The sequence below is a fragment of the Xyrauchen texanus genome, chromosome 29 (assembly GCF_025860055.1).
Source record: "Xyrauchen texanus isolate HMW12.3.18 chromosome 29, RBS_HiC_50CHRs, whole genome shotgun sequence".
Taxonomy (NCBI): domain Eukaryota; kingdom Metazoa; phylum Chordata; class Actinopteri; order Cypriniformes; family Catostomidae; genus Xyrauchen; species Xyrauchen texanus.
Window position 1 is genome coordinate 36,359,544 of NC_068304.1, and position 21,091 is coordinate 36,380,634.

At 39.7% G+C, this 21,091-nt stretch overlaps 1 protein-coding gene across 1 annotated transcript in view; it reads right to left on the reverse strand.

Annotated features, from left to right (window-relative positions):
* The window catches only part of LOC127623221 (rho guanine nucleotide exchange factor 17-like), a 97,132-nt gene that overhangs the window by 72,823 nt on the left and 3,218 nt on the right, over nucleotides 1–21,091 (reverse strand). The window contains 1 exon segment of the mRNA XM_052097557.1: nucleotides 16,739–20,412. Within this exon segment, the coding sequence (XP_051953517.1) occupies nucleotides 16,739–20,412 (3,674 nt within the window).

A 21,091-nucleotide genomic window follows, 5' to 3' on the forward strand; every position in this document is an offset into this window, starting at 1 on the left:
ATGAAATATGGATGTTTTACCCACATCAAACTGACAGCTGTGGCCTTCTGGGTTCATAAAAGTGAACAGAACTACATAAGATTGCGGATTGAAGAACATTGAAATCCAATGTTGAAGACTTACTCTAACTCATGACTTTTGTGACTACAAGACAAATACTTTCTTTAATAATAACACATCACATAAGGATCCACTGAGATGAAATGGAAATTGAATTTAAACTTCAGAAAATAAGCTTTCATTCTTTGGGGAACCCCAGATAATGATGTTTCAGAGAGCAGAAGCCATTCTCTCTAGCATAACAAACAGAACACTGTCTTTATGGTACCTTCGAAATGAGAGAGAATGAAAGCAAAGATATAACTGACAGCATACAAAAACACAAGGCAAAATAGATGCAAGTTGATAAATGACAAAATGACAATAATTAGTGGTGCTTGTTAAAATAAACATTGCTATTACTGTTGCTCAAACTTGGGGTTAGGGGCTTGTTTTAAACCTCTAACCTCTAAGTATTAACTGTGGTGAGTAACTCATACTGTACTCAACTCATACTCTTACTGTTCGCACTACAAACCCTGGAGGAAAAAAACTAAGCAAATAAAGACTTAAACTGAAGGAGGAACCCAAGCCATATCTAGAGAAAGTATATCATAGAGAATTTAGGAATAGGCTCCTCTGCCTTGGGACAGTAAGTCACCACATTATAACCACTCAGATACAGTGGGCAGGTGTGGTACCCACATGAAACTACCACCTAGCCTGTTACATCATTGTTTGGTTCTCAAGTCAGTGGAAAAGCAAGGGCTGGTTTATGAAGGGCTCTAGACTGCCCCGGCAGTGAACCAGAGGAGCACAAGCTCGGCATGAGAACAATCGCCATTTCTGTGGAAAAGGGCTATACATAAATGTGCACGCCTCTGCTCAGAGCACCTTAGTAACCACATACCAACACTTGAACAACAACTTAGAGCATTGCATTTTCTTTAAAAAATGTCCCCAGATATGGCAAGGGATTTATTTTTATTATGTTGTTTCATCATCCACCAGGAAACAAAATCATAAGTAAAATCATTTTGAAATGTAATAGCACCTCTCCTCAACAAATTGCATGATTTGAGGTATTATTCATGTCTCTAGCACAAACTCTACAGGATGAGATACGTGCCAAAATGTTATACTTAGAGATAGGGGTGTGTTCAAAGGCTCCTTTCTCTTCCATTCTATGTCTTGAGTTTGTCTCCATATTAAAGTGGGTACGGAAAGTATTCAGACCCCCTTACATTTTTCACTCTTTGTTATATTGCAGCCATTTGCTAAAATCATTTAAGTTCATTTTTTTTCCTCATTATTGTACACACAGCACCCCATATTGACAGAAAAACACAGAATTGTTGACATTTTTGCACATTTATTAAAAAAAAAAACTGGAATATCACATGGTCCTAAGTATTCAGACCCTTTGTTCAGTATTTAGTAGAAGCACCCTTTTGATCTAATACAGCCATGAGTCTTTTTGGGAAAGATGCAACAAGTTTTTCACATCTGGATTTGGGTATCCTCGGCCATTCCTCCTTGCAGATCCTCTCCAGTTCTGTCAGGTTGGATGGTAAACGTTGGTGGACAGCCATTTTCAGGTCTCTCCAGAGATGCTCAAAATGGTTTAAGTCAGGGCTCTGGCTGGGCCATTCAAGAACAGTCACGGAGTTGTTGTGAAGCCACTCCTTCGTTATTTTAGCGGTGTGCTTATGGTCATTGTCTTGTTGGAAGGTGAACCTTCGGCCCAGTCTGAGGTCCAGAGCACTCTGGAGAAGGTTTTCGTCCAGGATATCCCTGTACTTGGCCGCATTCATCTTTCCCTCGATTGCAACCAGTCGTCCTGTCCCTGCAGCTGAAAAACACCCCCACAGCATGATGCTGCCACCACCATGCTTCACTGTTGAGACTGTATTGGACAGGTGATGAGCAGTGCCTGGTTTTCTCCACACATACCGCTTAGAATTAAGGCCAAAAAGATCTATCTTGGTCTCATCAGACCAGAGAATCTTATTTATCACCATCTTGGAGTCCTTCAGGTGTTTTTTAGCAAATAAAGCCCTGACTGGTGGATGGCTGCAGTGATGGTTGACTTACTACAACTTTCTCCCATCTCCCGACTGCATCTCTGGAGCTCAGCCACAGTGATCTTTGGGTTCTTCTTTACCTCTCTCACCAAGGCTCTTCTCCCCCGATAGCTCAGTTTGGCCGGACGGCCAGCTCTAGGAAGGGTTCTGGTCATCCCAAACGTCTTCCATTTAAGGATTATGGAGGCCACTGTGCTCTTATGAACCTTAAGGGCAGCAGAAATTTTTTGTAACCTTGGCCAGATCTGTGCCTTGCCACAATTCTGTCTCTGAGCTCTTCAGGCAGTTCCTTTGACCTCATGATTCTCATTTGCTCTGACATGCACTGTGAGCTGTAAGGTCTTATATAGACAGGTGTGTGGCTTTCCTAATCAAGTCCAATCAGTATAATCAAACACAGCTGGACTCAATTGAAGGTGTAGAACCATCTCAAGGATGATCAGAAGAAATGGACAGCACCTGAGTTAAATATATGAGTGTCACAGCAAAGGGTCTGAATACTTAGGACCATGTGATATTTCAGTTTTTCTTTTTTAATAAATGTGCAAAAATGTCAACAGTTCTGTGTTTTTCTGTCAATATGGGGTGCTGTGTGTACAATAATGAGGCAAAAAAATGAACTTAAATGATTTTAGCAAATGGCTGCAATATAACAAAGAGTGAAAAATTTAAGGGGGTCTGAATACTTTCCGTAACCACTGTAAGTCAATAAGATACAGAAGGGTTACATGGAAAATAAACAAATCAACACACACACTGGAAATATGCCAAAGGTACCATGGGAAAGGGTGAACTGCATTATTCTGCGACTCACACAGAGCGACTCACACAGAGGTCTATTCTCACACAGAGGTCTGGAACTGTTTTACATACCCACCACTTAAACAATACACGCAAGCATGAGAATGCAAAGTTTGGCGAGTCTCTTCTTTTACATGCAATAACAGTTTTTTGTACACCTATACAATCTTTTGAGGTTCCACTGTCAAGCTGTTTGCTTAAGTTGGCTGTTTTCTAGTTTAATAATGCCCAATTTTAAGTTAAAGCAATGAGTGATTGTTCTATGAGACACATCAACAGGTGATGTCATTTGTATTTTATTCATAAGAATGGAACGATGAGAAAACGAGAGCATGATGAGCCGTCAGCAGTTCTGTCTGACCGACTGAAATATGCCACGGATATTCAGAAACGGTCAATCTGAGTTGCTGTATGTGGAAAAACATTGAGACATTTGAGCCAAGACCAGTTAACAGCAAGAAATTGAGAGAGTAAGAGAGAGAGAGAGAGAGAGAGAGAGAGAGAAGGGGCCAGTTGCATACAATTGTTTTAGACTAGTCTTGAAACTTAGTTGTCTAAAATTTACTTTTTCAGTCAGTTGCATAAAACTTCTTAGTTCTAATTTAAGGCTAAATATTCATTTGGGTTAAAATTACTAAATGTGTTCATTGGAATCAATTCTGACGCATTGAATTCTTCTAATAAGCAAATATTTTCAGCAAAGGAAAACTGTGTGCACCCACTGTCTCCCATTTAGTCGTTCAGTGTCTTACTTTTGTCGCAATGCGAATTAGATTGCAGCCATGCAACCATTGGGCAGTGCCTTGTTTCTAATTGTCTGTTTTGTATTTCTGATATCGAAACGGGAAGTAAAATCTACCAAAACGAGTGATCCAGTGGAGAACAACACCCATTTAAGTGTTAGCTGGTGTAAAATAGATTTCAGGCTCAACTTGTGCCATTGTTGGCTGTAATGTGATTTGATTTGATTTCAAGGCGAGTGAAAACACTGGAGACCGGAAATTGACAACAGTCAAATTATGGAACACTTCTGTGTTCAGGAATAGGTGGATTACTAAAGAGCTGTGCAATTCTTCTAAAAATCTTTGTTTGGGTTCAGCAGAAGAAAGAAAGTCATACACATCTGGGATGGATGAGGGTGAGTAAATGATGAAAAATAAAATGTACTTTTTGGGTGAACCAACACTTTAAGGGAGTAAATGGTGCCAATTTTGATTTCATTTTGACTTTAAGCACCAAAGTAAGTGTATAATCTACCTTGCATACAGGATAACAGCATGCCAAACCACATTGTCATTACACAAGAGAAATCCAGTGATTCTGAAAACAACACATAAGTTAGGTCTGAAACTAGGCACTGGTTGCACACAAGTTATTGACAAACTGTTTCATCATGACTGAGGCTTTGAACAACATTAAATTGACTCTCTGTTCCTGAAGGAACTTTCCACCATTTTGTTTTCTCCAAGTTAAACATTTGCAGAATTATAAGTAAACTCTAAAAACTGTGCTGTACAAGTGTTAAGGTCAAAGATCAGGGAGAAGGTGACATGAGGAATTCAATAAGTGTTGTGAAACAAACGTGATGCCAGAAAATAAACTTATCATGAGAAAAAACAATGAGAAAATAAAGGCAAACACTAAGAGATGGGCGGTCAGGTAAAAAAAAATAAAAAATTTGAATAAATACTGGTTGTGACATAAACATCGTGACTGGTGTGCCCTCATCCAGTCAGACCCCCAACATGACAAAATCTCCAATCACTTTGACGTTTACCTTCCCCTAATGTGCGGTGTTGAGATTTGATCCCTATGTTTGTGGTTTTCTCTTTTTACCCTCATCTGCATGACTCAGAGCACTGCATGATATCTCAACAGAGCTGTTAATGTGCCCTCATGCTTACAAAGACCACCAACACAAATACCAGGAGTGGATTTGAGGAGATTAACCTAATGAGAGAGAGAGTCACGCTGTGTCAATGTTATGATTTCTCCCATTCATTAGTATACCAGTGGCCCATCTCATTCTATAATGTCTCTGGTATCACATCATTAGCTTAGCAACATGCTAACGCCAAACTCTACACAACTGACAGTCAAATCTGCTGCGCGCTTCACATGAGGGGTGTTATTTGTGTGGTACACCAGTGAGATTCTAGAGTGTTTCAAATCATTCACTTCAAATGGTCCATTTAGGTTAGGGGCTGTTCACACCTTGTGCCTTAAAATAAAATAAGTGTCAGTGCCACAAACACAGATGTATTGAGAAGCTTCTTGGACAGTTAACTTGACACAGCATCTCAAAAAAAAAAAAAAAAACAGCACATCGATGGTCAAACATGAGATGCTCAATGCTTAAAGGCGTCCGTCTAGCGCATGTTTACATTGAAACCCAATTGAAAAACGCATTCGTATGAAAGGCACCTCACAATGTTCTCTATGTGCTATTTATTTCTATGCTTGGAGCATCACCAAAGTCCCTTTAAGGCAAGTCAAGTCACTCAGCAGCCATTCATTCGTCTCTAATGTCTTCGACAGTCTGGGGGATGCTATTTTCTATGGATGCAAGTGCAGCTCCTTTGGAACTGAATGGGCAAAGTCCGAAATCTTAAAAACGGTTGGTCAAGATTACGTGCAAATAACATACTTTACTAAAATCTGACAACAATGGTATCATAAATTGTGCTTCTTTAGCTCAGAACATGCTTAAAAAGATAAAAGCTATTTTTCAGACTGGTCCATCCTGCACATTATCGATGAAAACCAACAGACGATGTTGCTACCAAAAGAATGATTTGCGCTTTTAACTGTGTAACGGGACTTCTATTCCAACAGCTACCACATTTAACATTGTGATTCCTCTCATTCATAAGTATACCAGTGACCTGTCTCTTCTTATAATGTCTCTGGCATCACATCATTAGCTTAGCCACATGCTAACAGCAAAATCGACTGCAATCAATTGTTAGTCAAGTCTCCTGTGCGCTTCCCGTGAGGAGCGCTATTTGGGTGGTGCAAAAGTGAGATTCTAGAGTGTTCCAAATCGTTCACTTCAGAGGATCCATTTAGGTTAATGGCCATTCACACTGAACACATCCTTGTGCTAAAAAAAGTGTCAGAGGCACAAACGTAGGTGTCTTGAGATGCGTCGAGTTGAAGTTTTGAACTTGACGTGGCGTCTAAACAAAAAATGTAATGCAGCTCTGACAACAGATGCTGAAATTTAAATGCAATGGAAAAACAGCATGATGGACAAAAACATTTGTTTGTATGAATGGCCCATTAAGATGTTGCTTTATTATGTAGACAGCAAGACACCGCCCCCAAAGTCACAGTGTTTACACTTTGCAGAGAAATCAAACTACTTGATGACTGCACATTTAACTGGCATAAGAAAGAAATGACTTCTCATTTCCTTTGGTATATGCTAAACAAGCAAGAGTTTTCTCCAGTCACCCACTCTCTCTTTCTCTATACAGACTGTTGTGTGGCTTTCATGGTCATTTTGCACTGAAGGGAAAAGAAGGGCAAATTCCTGGTGCCTGGTTCAATGAAAACAATTTGGAACAACTAAATTCCCAACCCCCCCCCCACACAAATATCCCTTTTCCTCTGCTCTTCTCCACTCACTCGTTTCATTTACATTCAATCCATCCTATTTTCTCTCTTCTTTCTTTCCCAAGTATCACCTTTCCCATCCCTCCCTCCCTATCTCTGTCAGTGTACCTGATATCAGGGCTGAATCTCACTTCTGGAAGAACGGCAAAAATGACTTCATTCCTCCACAATGTTCCTTGACTCCTGAGCTGTCTGCAAATAGCTTTAAAATGAAAATGGCTAAAGAGAGAGAGAGAGAGAGAGAGAGAGAGAGAGAGAGAGAGAGAGGATTTTAAGAGAGCAGAGGGGAGAATTAAACAGCATGACTCACATATGAGCTCTAACGGGCTGATAATAAAAACAGGGAACATCCTACTGTAATAACCTTTTTTCTTCCTTTATCTTTATTTTATTAAAATATTTTCTTTTTATTATTAATTGAAGGATTTTTTCACCCAAAAAATGAAAAGTTTGTCATCATTGTCTCACTTTCATGTCACTCCAAACATGTATCGATTTTCTTCTGTGAAACACAACAAAAGAGATAAGAAGAATGTTTTAACACGAGTACACCTTAAATCGGTATGTTGCTTCCGAAAGTTCAGGTATCCTGAAATCAACCTGAATTACTGACACGTGTCATCCCCCATCAGAGATTTTAGCAGATGTGTTTACCTTTTCTGCGGTGCTACTGATGAAAGCATTGCAATCTCATTGACATGGGTTCTAATCTCGAGAGAACCAGGAAGTAATTGTGTTCACATAAAAAATTATAAGCACGATGCAGAAATTGCATTTTCCCTCTAAAATGAAATTTTGACTCCACTGATGGTTAGGTTTTGGTTTGGAGTTTGGGTTAAGGGGTAGAGTTAATAAAATATGCTGTCCTGTTGACTGTATTATATAATTTACAGCTAAAAATACTACTTGATTTGCCACCACTCTGAGGACATTACACCCAAAAACTGGAGCTTATACGTGCCTATACTTTCAACAGCATTTACAGCTTTGGCCACTGGGGGCAGTGCTTTGTATTTTGGTAAGCAATTTCAACAGTAGAACTTTTGACCTCCTGTCGCAGAACTCACAATTTGATCAGTCTGAAATGTTCATGGTATTGTTTTCCATACAATGAGTGTATGGACATTTATACAGTCAAGCACCACAAATATCAAAACAGCTAAATGACAGTAGCACATATGACTTTGTGCGCTATAATCCAATAATTCAGAATCCATAAAAAATCATTATATGAAGAACAGAGTTCAAGACAATTTCAAGTCGTTATACAAAAATAATCAAGTAAATTATAACAAATTGAATGGAGGTGAACTATTCTTTTAACTCCACTAAACCAAAAGTAACAAGGTTTTTCACTCCATTGAAATTAATGAATAAAAAAAAATCCTCAAATGTTTTTTTTTCTTCACCAACTTCCATGCGCAATGTGTGCTGCTTCCCTTTGGAAAACTGTTCTATCACAACAGAAACATTCACACTGGGATCATGATCCCCTGAGACATCAGAAGGCTGGTTTGTGGAAGATGATAATGGTGACCAGGCCTCAAATTCCTTTACAATGAAATGGGTCATCGAGAATGATTCCATTCACTATAACACTGAAAAACAGGGACAGGATCTGCACCACTGAAAGCAGCAGAACTTCAGACAACAAGAAACAACATTTTCAATGCATTCAACTTCTGTAATGTGACATATATCTGAGCTAAACCGAGTACTCAGCGAGATTTGATTGCATACATTGGGATTGAATTGGATCGGAATAGTGAAAAAAAGGCTATGAAATTATTGGTTAATATCACTATAATTATGGAGAAAATGCAAAATGGCGGTGGCCAGGGCTTTGCTATGCAGTTGCTAAGGTGTTTTAAGTGGTTGCCAGGGCAGGTGGTTTTTAGGTGTCTGCTTACAAAGAGACCACAAACAAGTCACTATTATATTCTGAATTGTGCCTTCTTCAGTCTATGGGATTTTATTCACTTTATACCGTATCATCTGCCACGCAAAAATGGCAAACCTGATCACTTATGACATTAAGGGAGTGAAATCTGGTGCGATTACTCTGATAGTGCGGTTCATTTGAGCAAGTGTGAACGCTGCCATCCAAACCTTGGTGCGCACCAAACAAGCAGACCGAGACCCCTGAATACATCAATCCAACGAGCCCAGCAGCCAGCATTGTTTTGGATGTTCGGCAAGTTCAGTCGCAAAATATACGTCATAAAAGCTGTCCAATCAGATTGTGACTTTTTCCTGATGCCTTTTGTTTTGTATCTTTAGGCTCAGTGTTACAAATCTCAGTGTGAACGCTAAGCAAACCAGGATTAATGTATCATTTTCTTTTTTGGTCCGGACCAAGAGAACCGAACTACAAGTTCGAACACACCCTAAAAGATCACCTGTCCTCAAAAAGCCTCATGATTTGAGGTATCTTTAATATATTATATAAATAATCATATTTCAAAGCAAAAATGTTCCACTTTAAAATAATGCACACTAAAGAATTGTGAAGAAAATAAAGGTCAGGAACATTTATTATTGACTATTATTGACATTTATTATTGACTATTATTGACATTTATTATTGACTATTATTGAAGTTGAGGGATAATTCACACAAAAATTACACAAAAGGAGACATCTCACTGACCACTTTTATTGCAATTTGTTTGTGTGTGTATATATATATATATATATATATATATACACACACACACACACACACACACACACACACAACCAGTCAAAAGTTTAGGGTCACTTACTTATTCTTTATTTTTCTTCACATTTTAGAATAATAGTAGTCATTGAAACGATGTAATGACAGAAATGGAACTGGAAATTATGTTGTTTGACCATAAAAATCAAAAATAAATTAAAACTGTTATATTTTAGCAACTTCAAAGTAGTCACCTTTGCCTAGAATTTGCAGAAATTTACTCTTGGCATTTTCTCAACCATCTTCTTGAGGAATCACCCTAGGATGCTTTTTAAACAGTATTAAAGGAGTTCCCATCTATGCCTGGCACTTATTGGCTACTTTTCTTTATTATTTGGTCAAAGTCATCCATTAAAAGGAAAAAAAAAGAAATAAAATGTAAATACAATTTTAGTTTTGTAATGAAATCCATTAATATGGTGGCACAATTATATATTTGTCTACAAAACTCATTTGAAACATTTAAGAATACGTCTTCAGATCAAAATAATTTTTGATCTTTCAAGTGACCCCAAATTTTTGAACAGCAGTGTATACTGTATATATATATATATATTTAAAATACTAAGTGCAAATAGTCCATCATCTTGTTGGTAAAGGTCACTATTGGTGAGACCAAGATCAAGACAGCCAGGAAAAATTTCTTACGGGTCAACTGCTGGTCAAATGAAGTCAGGCATAACTTAATTTTCATGATGGGACAGAGACGTTGAACTGGTTAACGGGTTAGACCTTTAGTGGAGAATGGAGAGACCAACAGTCTGGTGGAAACACATAAGTTTACGACAGTTTGCACCACCATGTGTTGGTGTAGCTCTGAGTGTTAAAACGGTGTGTGGATGCATTGTCATGCTGGCAATCCCGGTTTGAATCCCACATTATGTCATACTTTTTCCCATGTTTCCACTCATAATATTTCCTTTAATACTATAATAAATAAAAAGAGATTCCTCACAGTAATTTGGTTACAGTGAAGATCGGGAGTTGAGAGAAGGGTTTGATCTGGATAAAATAAACAATGATTTTATAGTAGTAATATTGTAGTAGCATGTTTGTTGATGGAAACTATAGCTTTTGATGCAATTTACTATGGTGTTACTATAGTAAAATGTTAATATAGTAACCATGTTTAATTTTGTGGTTACTATGATTTTACTACAAAATACCATGGTGATCCTATGGTTACTGTAATAAAACCATGGTTCATTTTTGTAAGGTATGGTTAGGTTTAGGGGTAGGGGTTGGAGGGACTCTAAATAAACACAATACAAATGCTACAGTGAGGCCACTATATTGTATGTTAGTACTTAAAAAGGGGTGTAATAGTCTTATAATGCTAATAGCCTCTGCCATACTTTATATACTTGTCATAGCAGGTGTTCCAAATGTATATTTTCAGTTGATTCGTTTGTTAAATTTAAAGCTTTTTGTTGTAATTAACACTGTTTTAGGCGTAAAGTGTTTAGGCTTAAAGTAACACGTAAAGTAACAATTTCAAGCCATTTTAATAAGGAAAATGTAGAAAATTGTACGTAACAATTTGGGCAAATTAGCTTCAGAAAAGATGACTTTAGCTGAAAGGCGAGTAGCGAGATTGCATCCCTGATCAAATGTCAGGGGTGCCTACTGGAGTGGTGGTGGTGTAGTGGGCTAAAGCACATAACTACTAATCAGAAGGTCGCTGGTTTGATCACCACAGCCACCACCATTGTGTCCTTGAGCAAGGCACTTAACTCCAGGTTGCTCTGGGGGAATTGTCCCTGTAATAAGTGCCCTGTAAGTCGCTTTGGATAAAAGCTTCTGCCAAATGCATAAATGTAAATGTAATGTTGTTGCATGTCATTTGCTATACATGGTAACGTAAAGAGCCACAACATTTGGAATTAAGCAATGTCAAAATAATGCATGCAACTGCTCAAAGCAAACTAAAGTCAGAGCACCTCCTGAGATGGTCTGAGATCATTTGCAGTGTTCTAGATGTCATTAATAATGCAAACTCTTTTCAGACAAATAAAATAGAGAAGAAAGAGTGAGAACTCTATGCATGAGCGTGTTCCGTGAGCTACGCTCGTGCCGTGCTCATTAACAGCAGAGCGCCACTGAACCTTTGAACACACAGCAAATCAGACATGCATCAACGGCTTTTCTTTCAACTTTTCTTCAAAAATGTGTTTCTACAAATGTGCATCTTTGTGTTTAATGGCATTTCTTGGCTTCTGTTACTCTGAGACGTTTTACAGGTTGCACACTACAGTGGTGTCATACATGAGGGGGAGTAAATGATGACGCGACTTTCATTTATGGTTCAACTGCCCTTATAACCTTTAACCCGATAAGCGTTTTAAGACTGTACAGAACATGCACATCTAGACACATCTTAAAAACATCCAGACATTCCATTAAAACCCATTGACTCATGAGAGTCTAACTGAACATGCAGAGCGAATTATGTCTGGTTAGAGGACAGCCCAGACATGAATGTGTCCTCCCTGAGACCATCCAAAAGGCAGGCAGACAGAAAACACATGCCCTCAGTCTGACTGAGACTTTAATCCCGTTGAAGACACTGAGCAGCAGCTTTGGCAAAACAGCATCAAAGCCTTGACAAGTCATACAAACACACAACACACTGGTCTGGTGTGTGTTTGTGTGTGTGCTGTCTCACGCCTGGCACTTTGTTTCCAAACAGTCTCCGGGGCAGAGCGCCACATTCCCGCTGCTGCAGCTCATCAAACATATTAGAAACCACAACAACTTCCTGTTACTGTTCCCCAGCTTTCCTGTCTGCACAGGATAACTCGACACTGGTGCTGGTAAAGAAGCAGAGACTCTTAGAATACGCACTTTACCTTACCTACTAAACAACATACACACTTCAGAGGAAAATCATATTGCTCTTGAGTTTTCATAAGTTCTTGAGTAATCTTTAAAATTACGTGTCAACTCAAGGAAGATTCTTTAATAACTCCTTTAAAGTAAACAACTGAGACAAACGTAGACGTACAAGAGTATAGAGAGATAAAGTTAATGTGGATATCATAACTCAGATAAATATGACGAGTAATGTTTAAGTTCATTTTGATCTCTCGATTTTGGGATCTGGGCAAACCTGAGAACAGTCTGATACAGTCTGTTGAGATTTCTTCTGAAACTCTAGAGGAGACTCATGTGAGAACAGTATTTTTCTTCTTTTTTATCAGAAAACATAATTGAGATACACTGGACTTGCTTAAAGGGATAGTTCAGCCAAAAAGTAAAATTCTCTCATCATTTACACACCCTCATGCCATCCCCATCTTTAGTTTCATCCATCTAACTTCTGTGGTTTAATCCATGTCTTCAAATATAACTCCAAGGAGTTATAGCCTACTTAGGTCTGTTCTCACCCAAAGGTTTAGGGTTAGATTGGACCGCTACAGAAGACCACTAAACCACTAGAGTCTAAAAGATAACTTTTATGCTACTTTAGCTCAAAGATTTGATCACCATTCACTTGCATTATCTGTACCAACAGAGCTGAGACATTCTTCTAAAAATCTTGGTTTATGTTCTGCGGAAGAAAGTAAAACAGATCTGTGATGGCATGAGGGTGAGTAAATAATTTTAGAATTTGTATAAAAATTTTCATTCAGAATTTGTATTTTTAAGTGAACTATTCCTTTAAGGAAAGGGCATCTGATCTTGAGCTTAACCTGCACTGAACTTATTTTACCTCAGTTTTTTACTTGTCTTTGTACAGCTGAGCACAATATGTTCACAGTCTTCTATCCTACAAACAGTTCACATTACTACACTATTCAGACATCTTTAAAGGTTTCTCACAAAGAGGGCGTTTTCCCTCCACAAACTGTCATTTAAATGTGTTTTCCCCTAATTATTCTTGTTTTTTCGTCTTTTTTTTTGTGGGTGTGTGCACTGTTCTTTACCGTCACAACCTCAGGGAATACTAAGCTATCCCATCTCACACAGACAAGCTCTCTTAATGCACACAAAACGCACGCACGCACAGCCCCTTTAATAAACATCCTGTATTTATGGTCTAAACCAGTCTTTAAGCCTCAATATTCATTAACCAACTACAGTTAGATGTCCAGTCATCCACCTCTCTCTCTCTCTCTCTCTCTCTCTCTCTCTCTCAAGCAAAAGAACATGTACAGCAACTCAAGAACAACCACAGAGTAAAACTTTACAAAGGTAAAAACGTATCTCCATGGCCAAAACTGGGTGAGCGGTACATGGTGGCATTCCCATGGTATGTTTTACTCAGAACAGCTGATGAGGCCCCGCCAGTGGTTTTGGTGTTGGCTGGCTGGACTTTACTTTATAATAAATGTAATTACAGTGTCATTGCATTAGTTAACAATATACCAAATAAAGCAAGTGGCATTTATTTTAAAAGAAAGTTGGAACAAGCACACATTTAACTAGGGTTGCCACTAGGGATGCACCAAAATGAAAATTCTGGGCCGAAACCGAAAATCCAGGATGCACTTGGCCGAAAACCGAAACCGAAATTTTTACCTATTTAAAAAAATAATAATTAATCAATAAAAATTAATTAATCTGAATTGAAAAACTACAAACCAATAAAATAATCACACTTTTATTGAAAGTAACATCAAAATTGGACAAAAAATATATTAAAACTATATTAAATATTATTCTTTCAGTTCTGTAAAAATCAAATTTTACAGATTTTATTAACAATTATCCAAATAATGTAAAGTTTTAGTATTATAATAGTTTATAATATAAACTATTATATGCAAAACAACAGTCAAGTAATGAACTTAGCTACCATCTTTCAAAAAGTTTAAATATGCAACAGTAATTTTAATTAAAACAAAAAGGCAGAACACAGAATGGCAGAGGGCCTCTATTCCACTGATCTATAACTATAATATATAATTATATATATAGATCAGTGCTCTATTCTGTTTATGTAAACGTATGCACACTTTAAGTGAACATTATTGTGCAAAACAGCAGTAATTGAACTAAATCCAACCTCAACTGTAAACGACAGATGTATCCTCAAGTGAAGAACAAGTGTAATGTAATTGCTTTACACATCATATTGGACCGCTTTCTATTTAAGTACAAGTGACAGGTTTCTCTTCAAGAACAAAAGTTGCTAAACTTTCTGACAGTCTCTCCTGTCAGAAAGCTCATCAAGAACATGAGATGCTGCACTGAACAGTCTCTCACTCTCTGTGCTGGTGCTTGGGCAGATAAATACCTGTGCGCAATCCGCGCAAGCAAAGGAAAGCGGTCTTTGTTTATGCGCCCGTAGTCAAGGGGATTGTCGCTTCTGGCGTAGTTCTGCTAGATACGTCTCAAGTTGTGGTGTAGCTGCGCTAGTTGTGGCATTTTCCTGTAGAATCTCTTGCTGTACTCTGTATATATATATCTTGAAAGTTCTGCTGAATAAACACTGCAGATCGCAAATGTGATGTCCTTATCAGAAACTTTGAAGAATTTCCACACCGCTGACATGATCGGCCTTTGTTTGGTAGCGCTGTGATAAGGGCTAGATCGATCCAGAGTGAAATCTGAGCACTGAGGGGCGGGGCGAGGAGGTATATATTTTCGGCTCATATTTTCGGCCTTTTTTCTCTTTCGGCCGAAAACCGAAAGTGCCGAAAGTGCCATTTTCGGCCGAAAATTTTCGGCGGCCGAAATTTCGGTGCATCCCTAGTTGCCACCCATCGTCCTGTATTTAAAGATAAAATGATGCGATTTGTCCCGTATTTAAGCAGGTCAGATGGCGTCACGGTAAAATCGTTCCAAATCGGCAATTTACATTGATATAAGTTGGAACATTTGCCTACGGTGGGTAAGGGACCGTCTGAAAATTCCACACATTGTGCTAAAATGTGCGAATACTGTGGAGGATGTGGTAAGGGACTGTCTGGAAAGACTACCAATGGTGGTATAAACTGGAGAGGACAATTTCAGTGGTCCTCCCTTGTTAAAAAGGCTCACAAATCAGTCAAATAATGTTTTTCTTTAAATCTACTGATATTAACAGGTTTGTGTGAGGGTTACATTTAGGGCTTGGGCATAACAAATATTAGCTCCATATAAAAACCATTGAGCCAATGAGATATCCTCACTAATATAGTGAAACAAATGTGTATGTCAGTGTGAGACTCCAAGCCGACTGCTGTTATTGATGGTCTCAAATTAGACTGAATAATTGAAGCTAAATGACAAAGCCATGTAAAACATTATCACAATGTGTATTTCATAATGACCCTCAAAAAAAAAAAGAAGAAAAAATAAATATGTTAAAAGCAAAAAAAAACAACAACAGGAATTTGTGTGCTGTTGATGCCAACAGACTGTTAATCAAAGGGACTCATCTGCACCCTTTATATAATCAGGCAATATCAGGCCACTTCAAACACTGCCATAACTGGACCAAAATTCTGAAAGGACAAGCTAGCATGGACAAAATCTCAGGAAGATGCGGCACCATAAAAGGTGGAGGGAAACTATGACCAAGTCCAGTGTCTGAGACAGACCAACAGTGCTACAGAGGGCTTACCAAAGCCATATAGAGAACAAATTCATCACCAAGTGTATGCAAAGCATTTCAGACTTTATACATGCAGTATATCACCAAGCACAACATGCTAAAATATGAAATATTTGAAGGTCAGTTTGTTAACAGCAGCCTTTTTAAAATGCTAATTTAAGCCATTCTAGCGTTCCATATAAAAGGTAGGCCATTGTATAAATACACAAAGAGATAAAGCATTCCATTCAAAACATGCCACTAAAGAATGGCAGAACATTGTGACATTTCATGAAGTAAATGAAATACAAACTAAACAAAGGAACATATGCGGGAGACACACACACACACACACACACACACACACACACACACACACACACACACACACCAACACACTATCCAGGCAAAATGATAGTAGTGAAAAAACATGAATGTTTTGAAGGAAAACCAGTTGTGGGTAAAATAAATATCCACCATATTTCTGAGAAGCATCGTTCAGTTCTGCTCATTCCATCACATTAAGACAAAAACAGAATTCAGGAGCCATGCTTGAAGGAAACATGTCAAATGCTCTACAAAAAGAGACATGACTTTGCAACCACACAAGATGAAGCCTTTGAAACTCTCATTCAAGTTCTCTTCAAAATTATGTATCCGTTTTATCTCAGTCCAGCACACCAGCATGAAGGTCTCATAATATAAAATAAAAAACAAGCAAAAACAACTTTTACAACCCTCAAATATACAAGCAAACCAAGTTAAAGGGATAGTTCAACCATATATGAAAATTAAGACATCATTTACTATCCCTATCTCTACAACTATCTCTTAAACCTGATTTGCTTGCAAGTTAAGAGACCTCAAAAAGTGGATCAAATCACTTCCAATCCAGAAGCTGTGCCAACACACAAATACATACCCAAAACAGACATGCAGATAATGTAAGATACTCACAACTCTTGGTTTGGCCTTCAGAGGGGCATTGGTGAGCTCCTCGCTAGACTTCCTCTCTAGTTGTGGCTCAGCAGTGACATTAGGCACTGAGGGTGTTGATGTTCTTTCCTCTGGTGTGATCCCACCAGGGGCTGTAGGGGACTCTGCTGGGCCCTCTGGAGAGTTAAGGGCCAGGATGTATTGCTCAGTGACATCCTGTAATGATGGAGCATCCTCTCCCTGGACTATTTTGAGGGGTGGTGGAGACTCAGGGATATGACTAGACCTCTGAAGGTCCTGGGAGATCTGGGTATTTGAAGGAATAATTGGCACAAATATGGCAGGTTCACTGGCATGACGCACATGTTTGCACCTAACCTTTGGGGGTGGAAGATGAGGGAGGATGGATGTGGAGTTCGGGTGGTACTCAGAAGATGGCTCCTCAACTTGTTCCTCTAAATGATCCCCTTCATCACAAGACACCTGGTGGGAAAATCGGTTTGAGCGTTTCTTGGAGGTTCTGCGACTCATGCGAGGAGACAAAACCTGAGCTAGCTTAGGGTCAAAGGGAAAGGAGGGCTCAACTGCCCCTTTTGTTTCTCCATTATGACCAAGATGGGATGGCAAATCATGCTCAGATTGAAAACGAGGCCTCCTGGTGGGACAATAAATCTGTCGTTCACTGTTTAGCGCCCATAGCTCATCTCTTTGCTCTGATAAGATGGGCTCACTGCTAGAAGGTAGTATAGATTGTTCTAATTCGCTAATTGGCTCACTGGGGTGCCTATGAAATTCTAGGACTGTGTCTGCCAGTTCGCCACGTCTGCTCGGGTCACTAAAGCTCTTTTTCTTCACGGCCTTACCATTTGCTTTCTCATCTATAAGATTGTCCATCGTGCCAGGTTCGCAAACTATACTCTGAATCACATTGCTGTAATCTCGCAGATTTTCACTACACATGGACAGGTCACTAGCAGCACTGCCTGTATATTCCGATAGGTCTACTGCTGAGGAATCCATGCCACCACCCACTTTGGAGTTTAAAGACAGTGAACCAAGCAGGTTGCTATCCATAGAGAAGCTCTTTCCACTGTCTTCTGCAACCAAACAACTTCTGTGAGGCATGGGATCACTCAACGAGCGGTATGCAGACTCACCATTTGACTCTCTATTATTACCAGTGCTGGATTCTGAGGCATTGTTGCAAACTGAGGAGAATTTCCTTCGCCTGCGAATAGCATTGGGAGTAGATGGAGCCTCTAAGGCCCCCTGGTTTACATTTTTACTGCTGCTCATGTCTCCTCCTCTGGCTACTCCTTCATACTCTGTCCTAACAGAAGGAACCTGAGATGAAAGAGATTCCTCTGATGTTGTATCAGGAAAATGCTCCTCGTACAACCCTGACTGATTCCAAACGGTGAGTGTTTGACCTAACAGATCTTTACCACAGGACAGCCCCACATACAACCCCACCTCTGGCTCTGTGACAATTCCTTCATCTGTCAGGCTAGATTCATGACCAGAGAGCTCATCCAACAATTTATCACAGAACACATTCTCCTCTGAATTTCCTTTCTGTAAACATTTTCCACTTTCTTTGTCAGCTTCCCCTTCTTTACACCCCACAAAAACAGTATGTTCATGTCTCCTCTCCTCTTGCTTTGCCTTATTTTCTAATTCAGTGTCTTCTTTGACCTCATCTTTTTTTCTCTTGAAACTATCTTCCTCATAATCCTCTTCTTCCTTACTTTCACCCATTTGACAGATGTCCCTTATTACCTTTGTGGCTTCCAGCACATAGTGGTCTTGCAGAGAAGCTGGTATTGGCTCATAGCAACCGTAGGTACTTCTACAGTCATCACTCTCCACCTCCCTTTCAGGAACTACCACCTGCTCTCCAATACCTTCACAGTCTAGCTGCTGCTCAGAGGAACTCCTCAAACCTGGCCCACCTCCATAATATCGCTGCACTACTGGCTTTTCAGAGTATGTGAATGACTTTGCCCTCCTCAAAGTAGCAGTGAGGTCTTTCAGAGAGGGCCGTCCAAGGTGTGGCCGCTGTGCCCTGGAGCCCATCCTGTATACTGATGTGCCCTGAAACCCAGAGTTTAGATTATCTTCACCATCTTGCCCTTTCTTTCTCATTCTAAGCTCTGACAGATCTGTGTTAAGGTAGCTAAGAAGTGACAGCGTTTCTGAGGCAATGTCAGGGTTTGACACGGAGATCCTATTCTTGTCTTTCTCATTATTTAAAGAGTGAGGGAATATCCTGTTTTCTATAGTGCCTTTTTTACAGCCGACTGGATTCAAGCTGGGCATCAGTCTAGGATAAATCCGAACTTGGGCACGAGAAAAGGTATCTCCATGGCCAAAACTGGGTGAGCGGTACATGGTGGCATTCCCATGGTATGTTTTACTCAGAACAGCTGATGAGGCCCCACCAGTGGTTTGGGTGTTGGCTGGCTGGTCTTCTTCTTTTAATGTCTCTGTGCTGGAATACCTGCTACTACTCCTTGACCCCAATGGACTGGCTATAAATGACGGTATGTTGACCTTTGACACCCGCGACACCTGTGGAACCGGACTGGCTGCAGCTGGCCCCTCAAAAGTTCTATATAGATGTCTAAAGCTGTCCTTAGATACATGTGAACATGGAGATAGGTTACTTCGTGCCCAAGACGGGCCTGAAAAACATCCTCTAGATAGGGAGCCCTCACTTCTGCGGCTCATGGGCTGAGAATCATAGGAGCTTTCCAAGTGCTCCATCATTATACGCTGGTCATCGCTGTCATCTGACTCCTCATTATCTCGGCTGCAACTGCTCTTCTTCTTTTTCCTTAGTGAGCGACGTCTTAATTCCTTGTTGTGGTTAGCCTGCGCTGCAGGGCTGTCCTCCTCACTTCCTGAAGACCTCTCCCTCAATGTAGCCCTATAGCCATGCTTGTTTGCGGGGCAGTGTGTGGTTATCCCATCACTGGTGCGAACGGTGTTAGCACCTGTTCTTCTGTTTGACTCCTCGTTCTCTTCTCCAGAGCTCAGTCTCTCCTGAATTCCAACTAGTTCCACAGAGGGGCCTGTCTGTGGTTTGGACGAGTTATGTGAGGAATGTGAGCAATCCGGTGTCAGTGGCTGCTCTGCTTTCTTTCTGTGCTCCTGCAGCTGCCAATGGTGAGAAAATGAGTGGGACCTGAGGGGCAAAGTGCTTGCTCTACTGCGGAGTGGGGGTTCTGGGGGAGACGCCTGCTGAAGATCAATGCTAATGGGACGTTGAGTTCCACTATTATTTTGGGGAAGATCACAATTCAAACAGTTTGTGCCGCTGCTAAACTCACAAGAATAGATTTTGGCACTTAAATGGTGGTATCTATTGCAATTTGGTGTTGAATAGTCTACATACAGTGCATTGTTGTCATGATCAGAGCTGTTTTTATCTTGCCAGAGACCTGTTTGCAGGTGTGAGGGCTGTGTGACACTTTTATCTGAGCTCAAGGTGCTGTCTTTAGCATCAAAATAATGCTGGAAGTGTTGACAGGCAGATTTCAAGTCATCAGCGTCTGAAGTTGACCTATGCTGCTTTCTACGTCCATCCCCAAATAATTCTCTAATCTTAGTAACACTTGGCCAGTTAGCATCAACATGAATGGTCTCTCCATAGGAAGGGTGATAACTGCGATGAGATTTGCATATTGGGCTCCCTAAGACAAAAACAATGTGTTCTGTGTTATAATTGTGCACAACTTTTAACACAATGTTAAATTCAATATATACTAACACACTATACATTTTAAAAATTATGCGTTATGAACTAACAGAACAAACAATGAACAATAATTATCATCAATAAACATTAGGCTCAGTCCATTTCAAGTGGGCCAATAATTGTAAAGTTGGTTGCTTGACCATTTTTAATTTTCCATTTTTTTTTTGTGATTACCTCTTTGTATTGGTATTGCAAAACCACCAGTTTCTTTATTTTTATTAGGGCCCAAGCACTGAGAGTGTGGAGGCCCTATTGTTCTTCTAAGGATTATTATTATTATTCAGTACTTTTGGGGTAATTAAAGTGAAAACTCTTGAAATTGTGCACACACACACATGTCATCGGCCATTAGGGCTGGCAAAGTTGCAGGGGGGACTCTGTAGCGGCCCCTTGAAAATGGGCATTTAAGCTCCCCGATTTTCACCTACAGTCACCAAAATTGGTACATATATAGTTATCATAAAGCCAAACTACTTTCATACTCAGTCATTAGCTCCTTCCAACAGGAACTTGGAAAATTTGGATTTTCTGAAAAACGCAGGCTCTGAACTTTTAAATACTCCTCCTAGGTGATTCATGTGACTGGCACCAAATTTGTGCCACATCATGCCAAG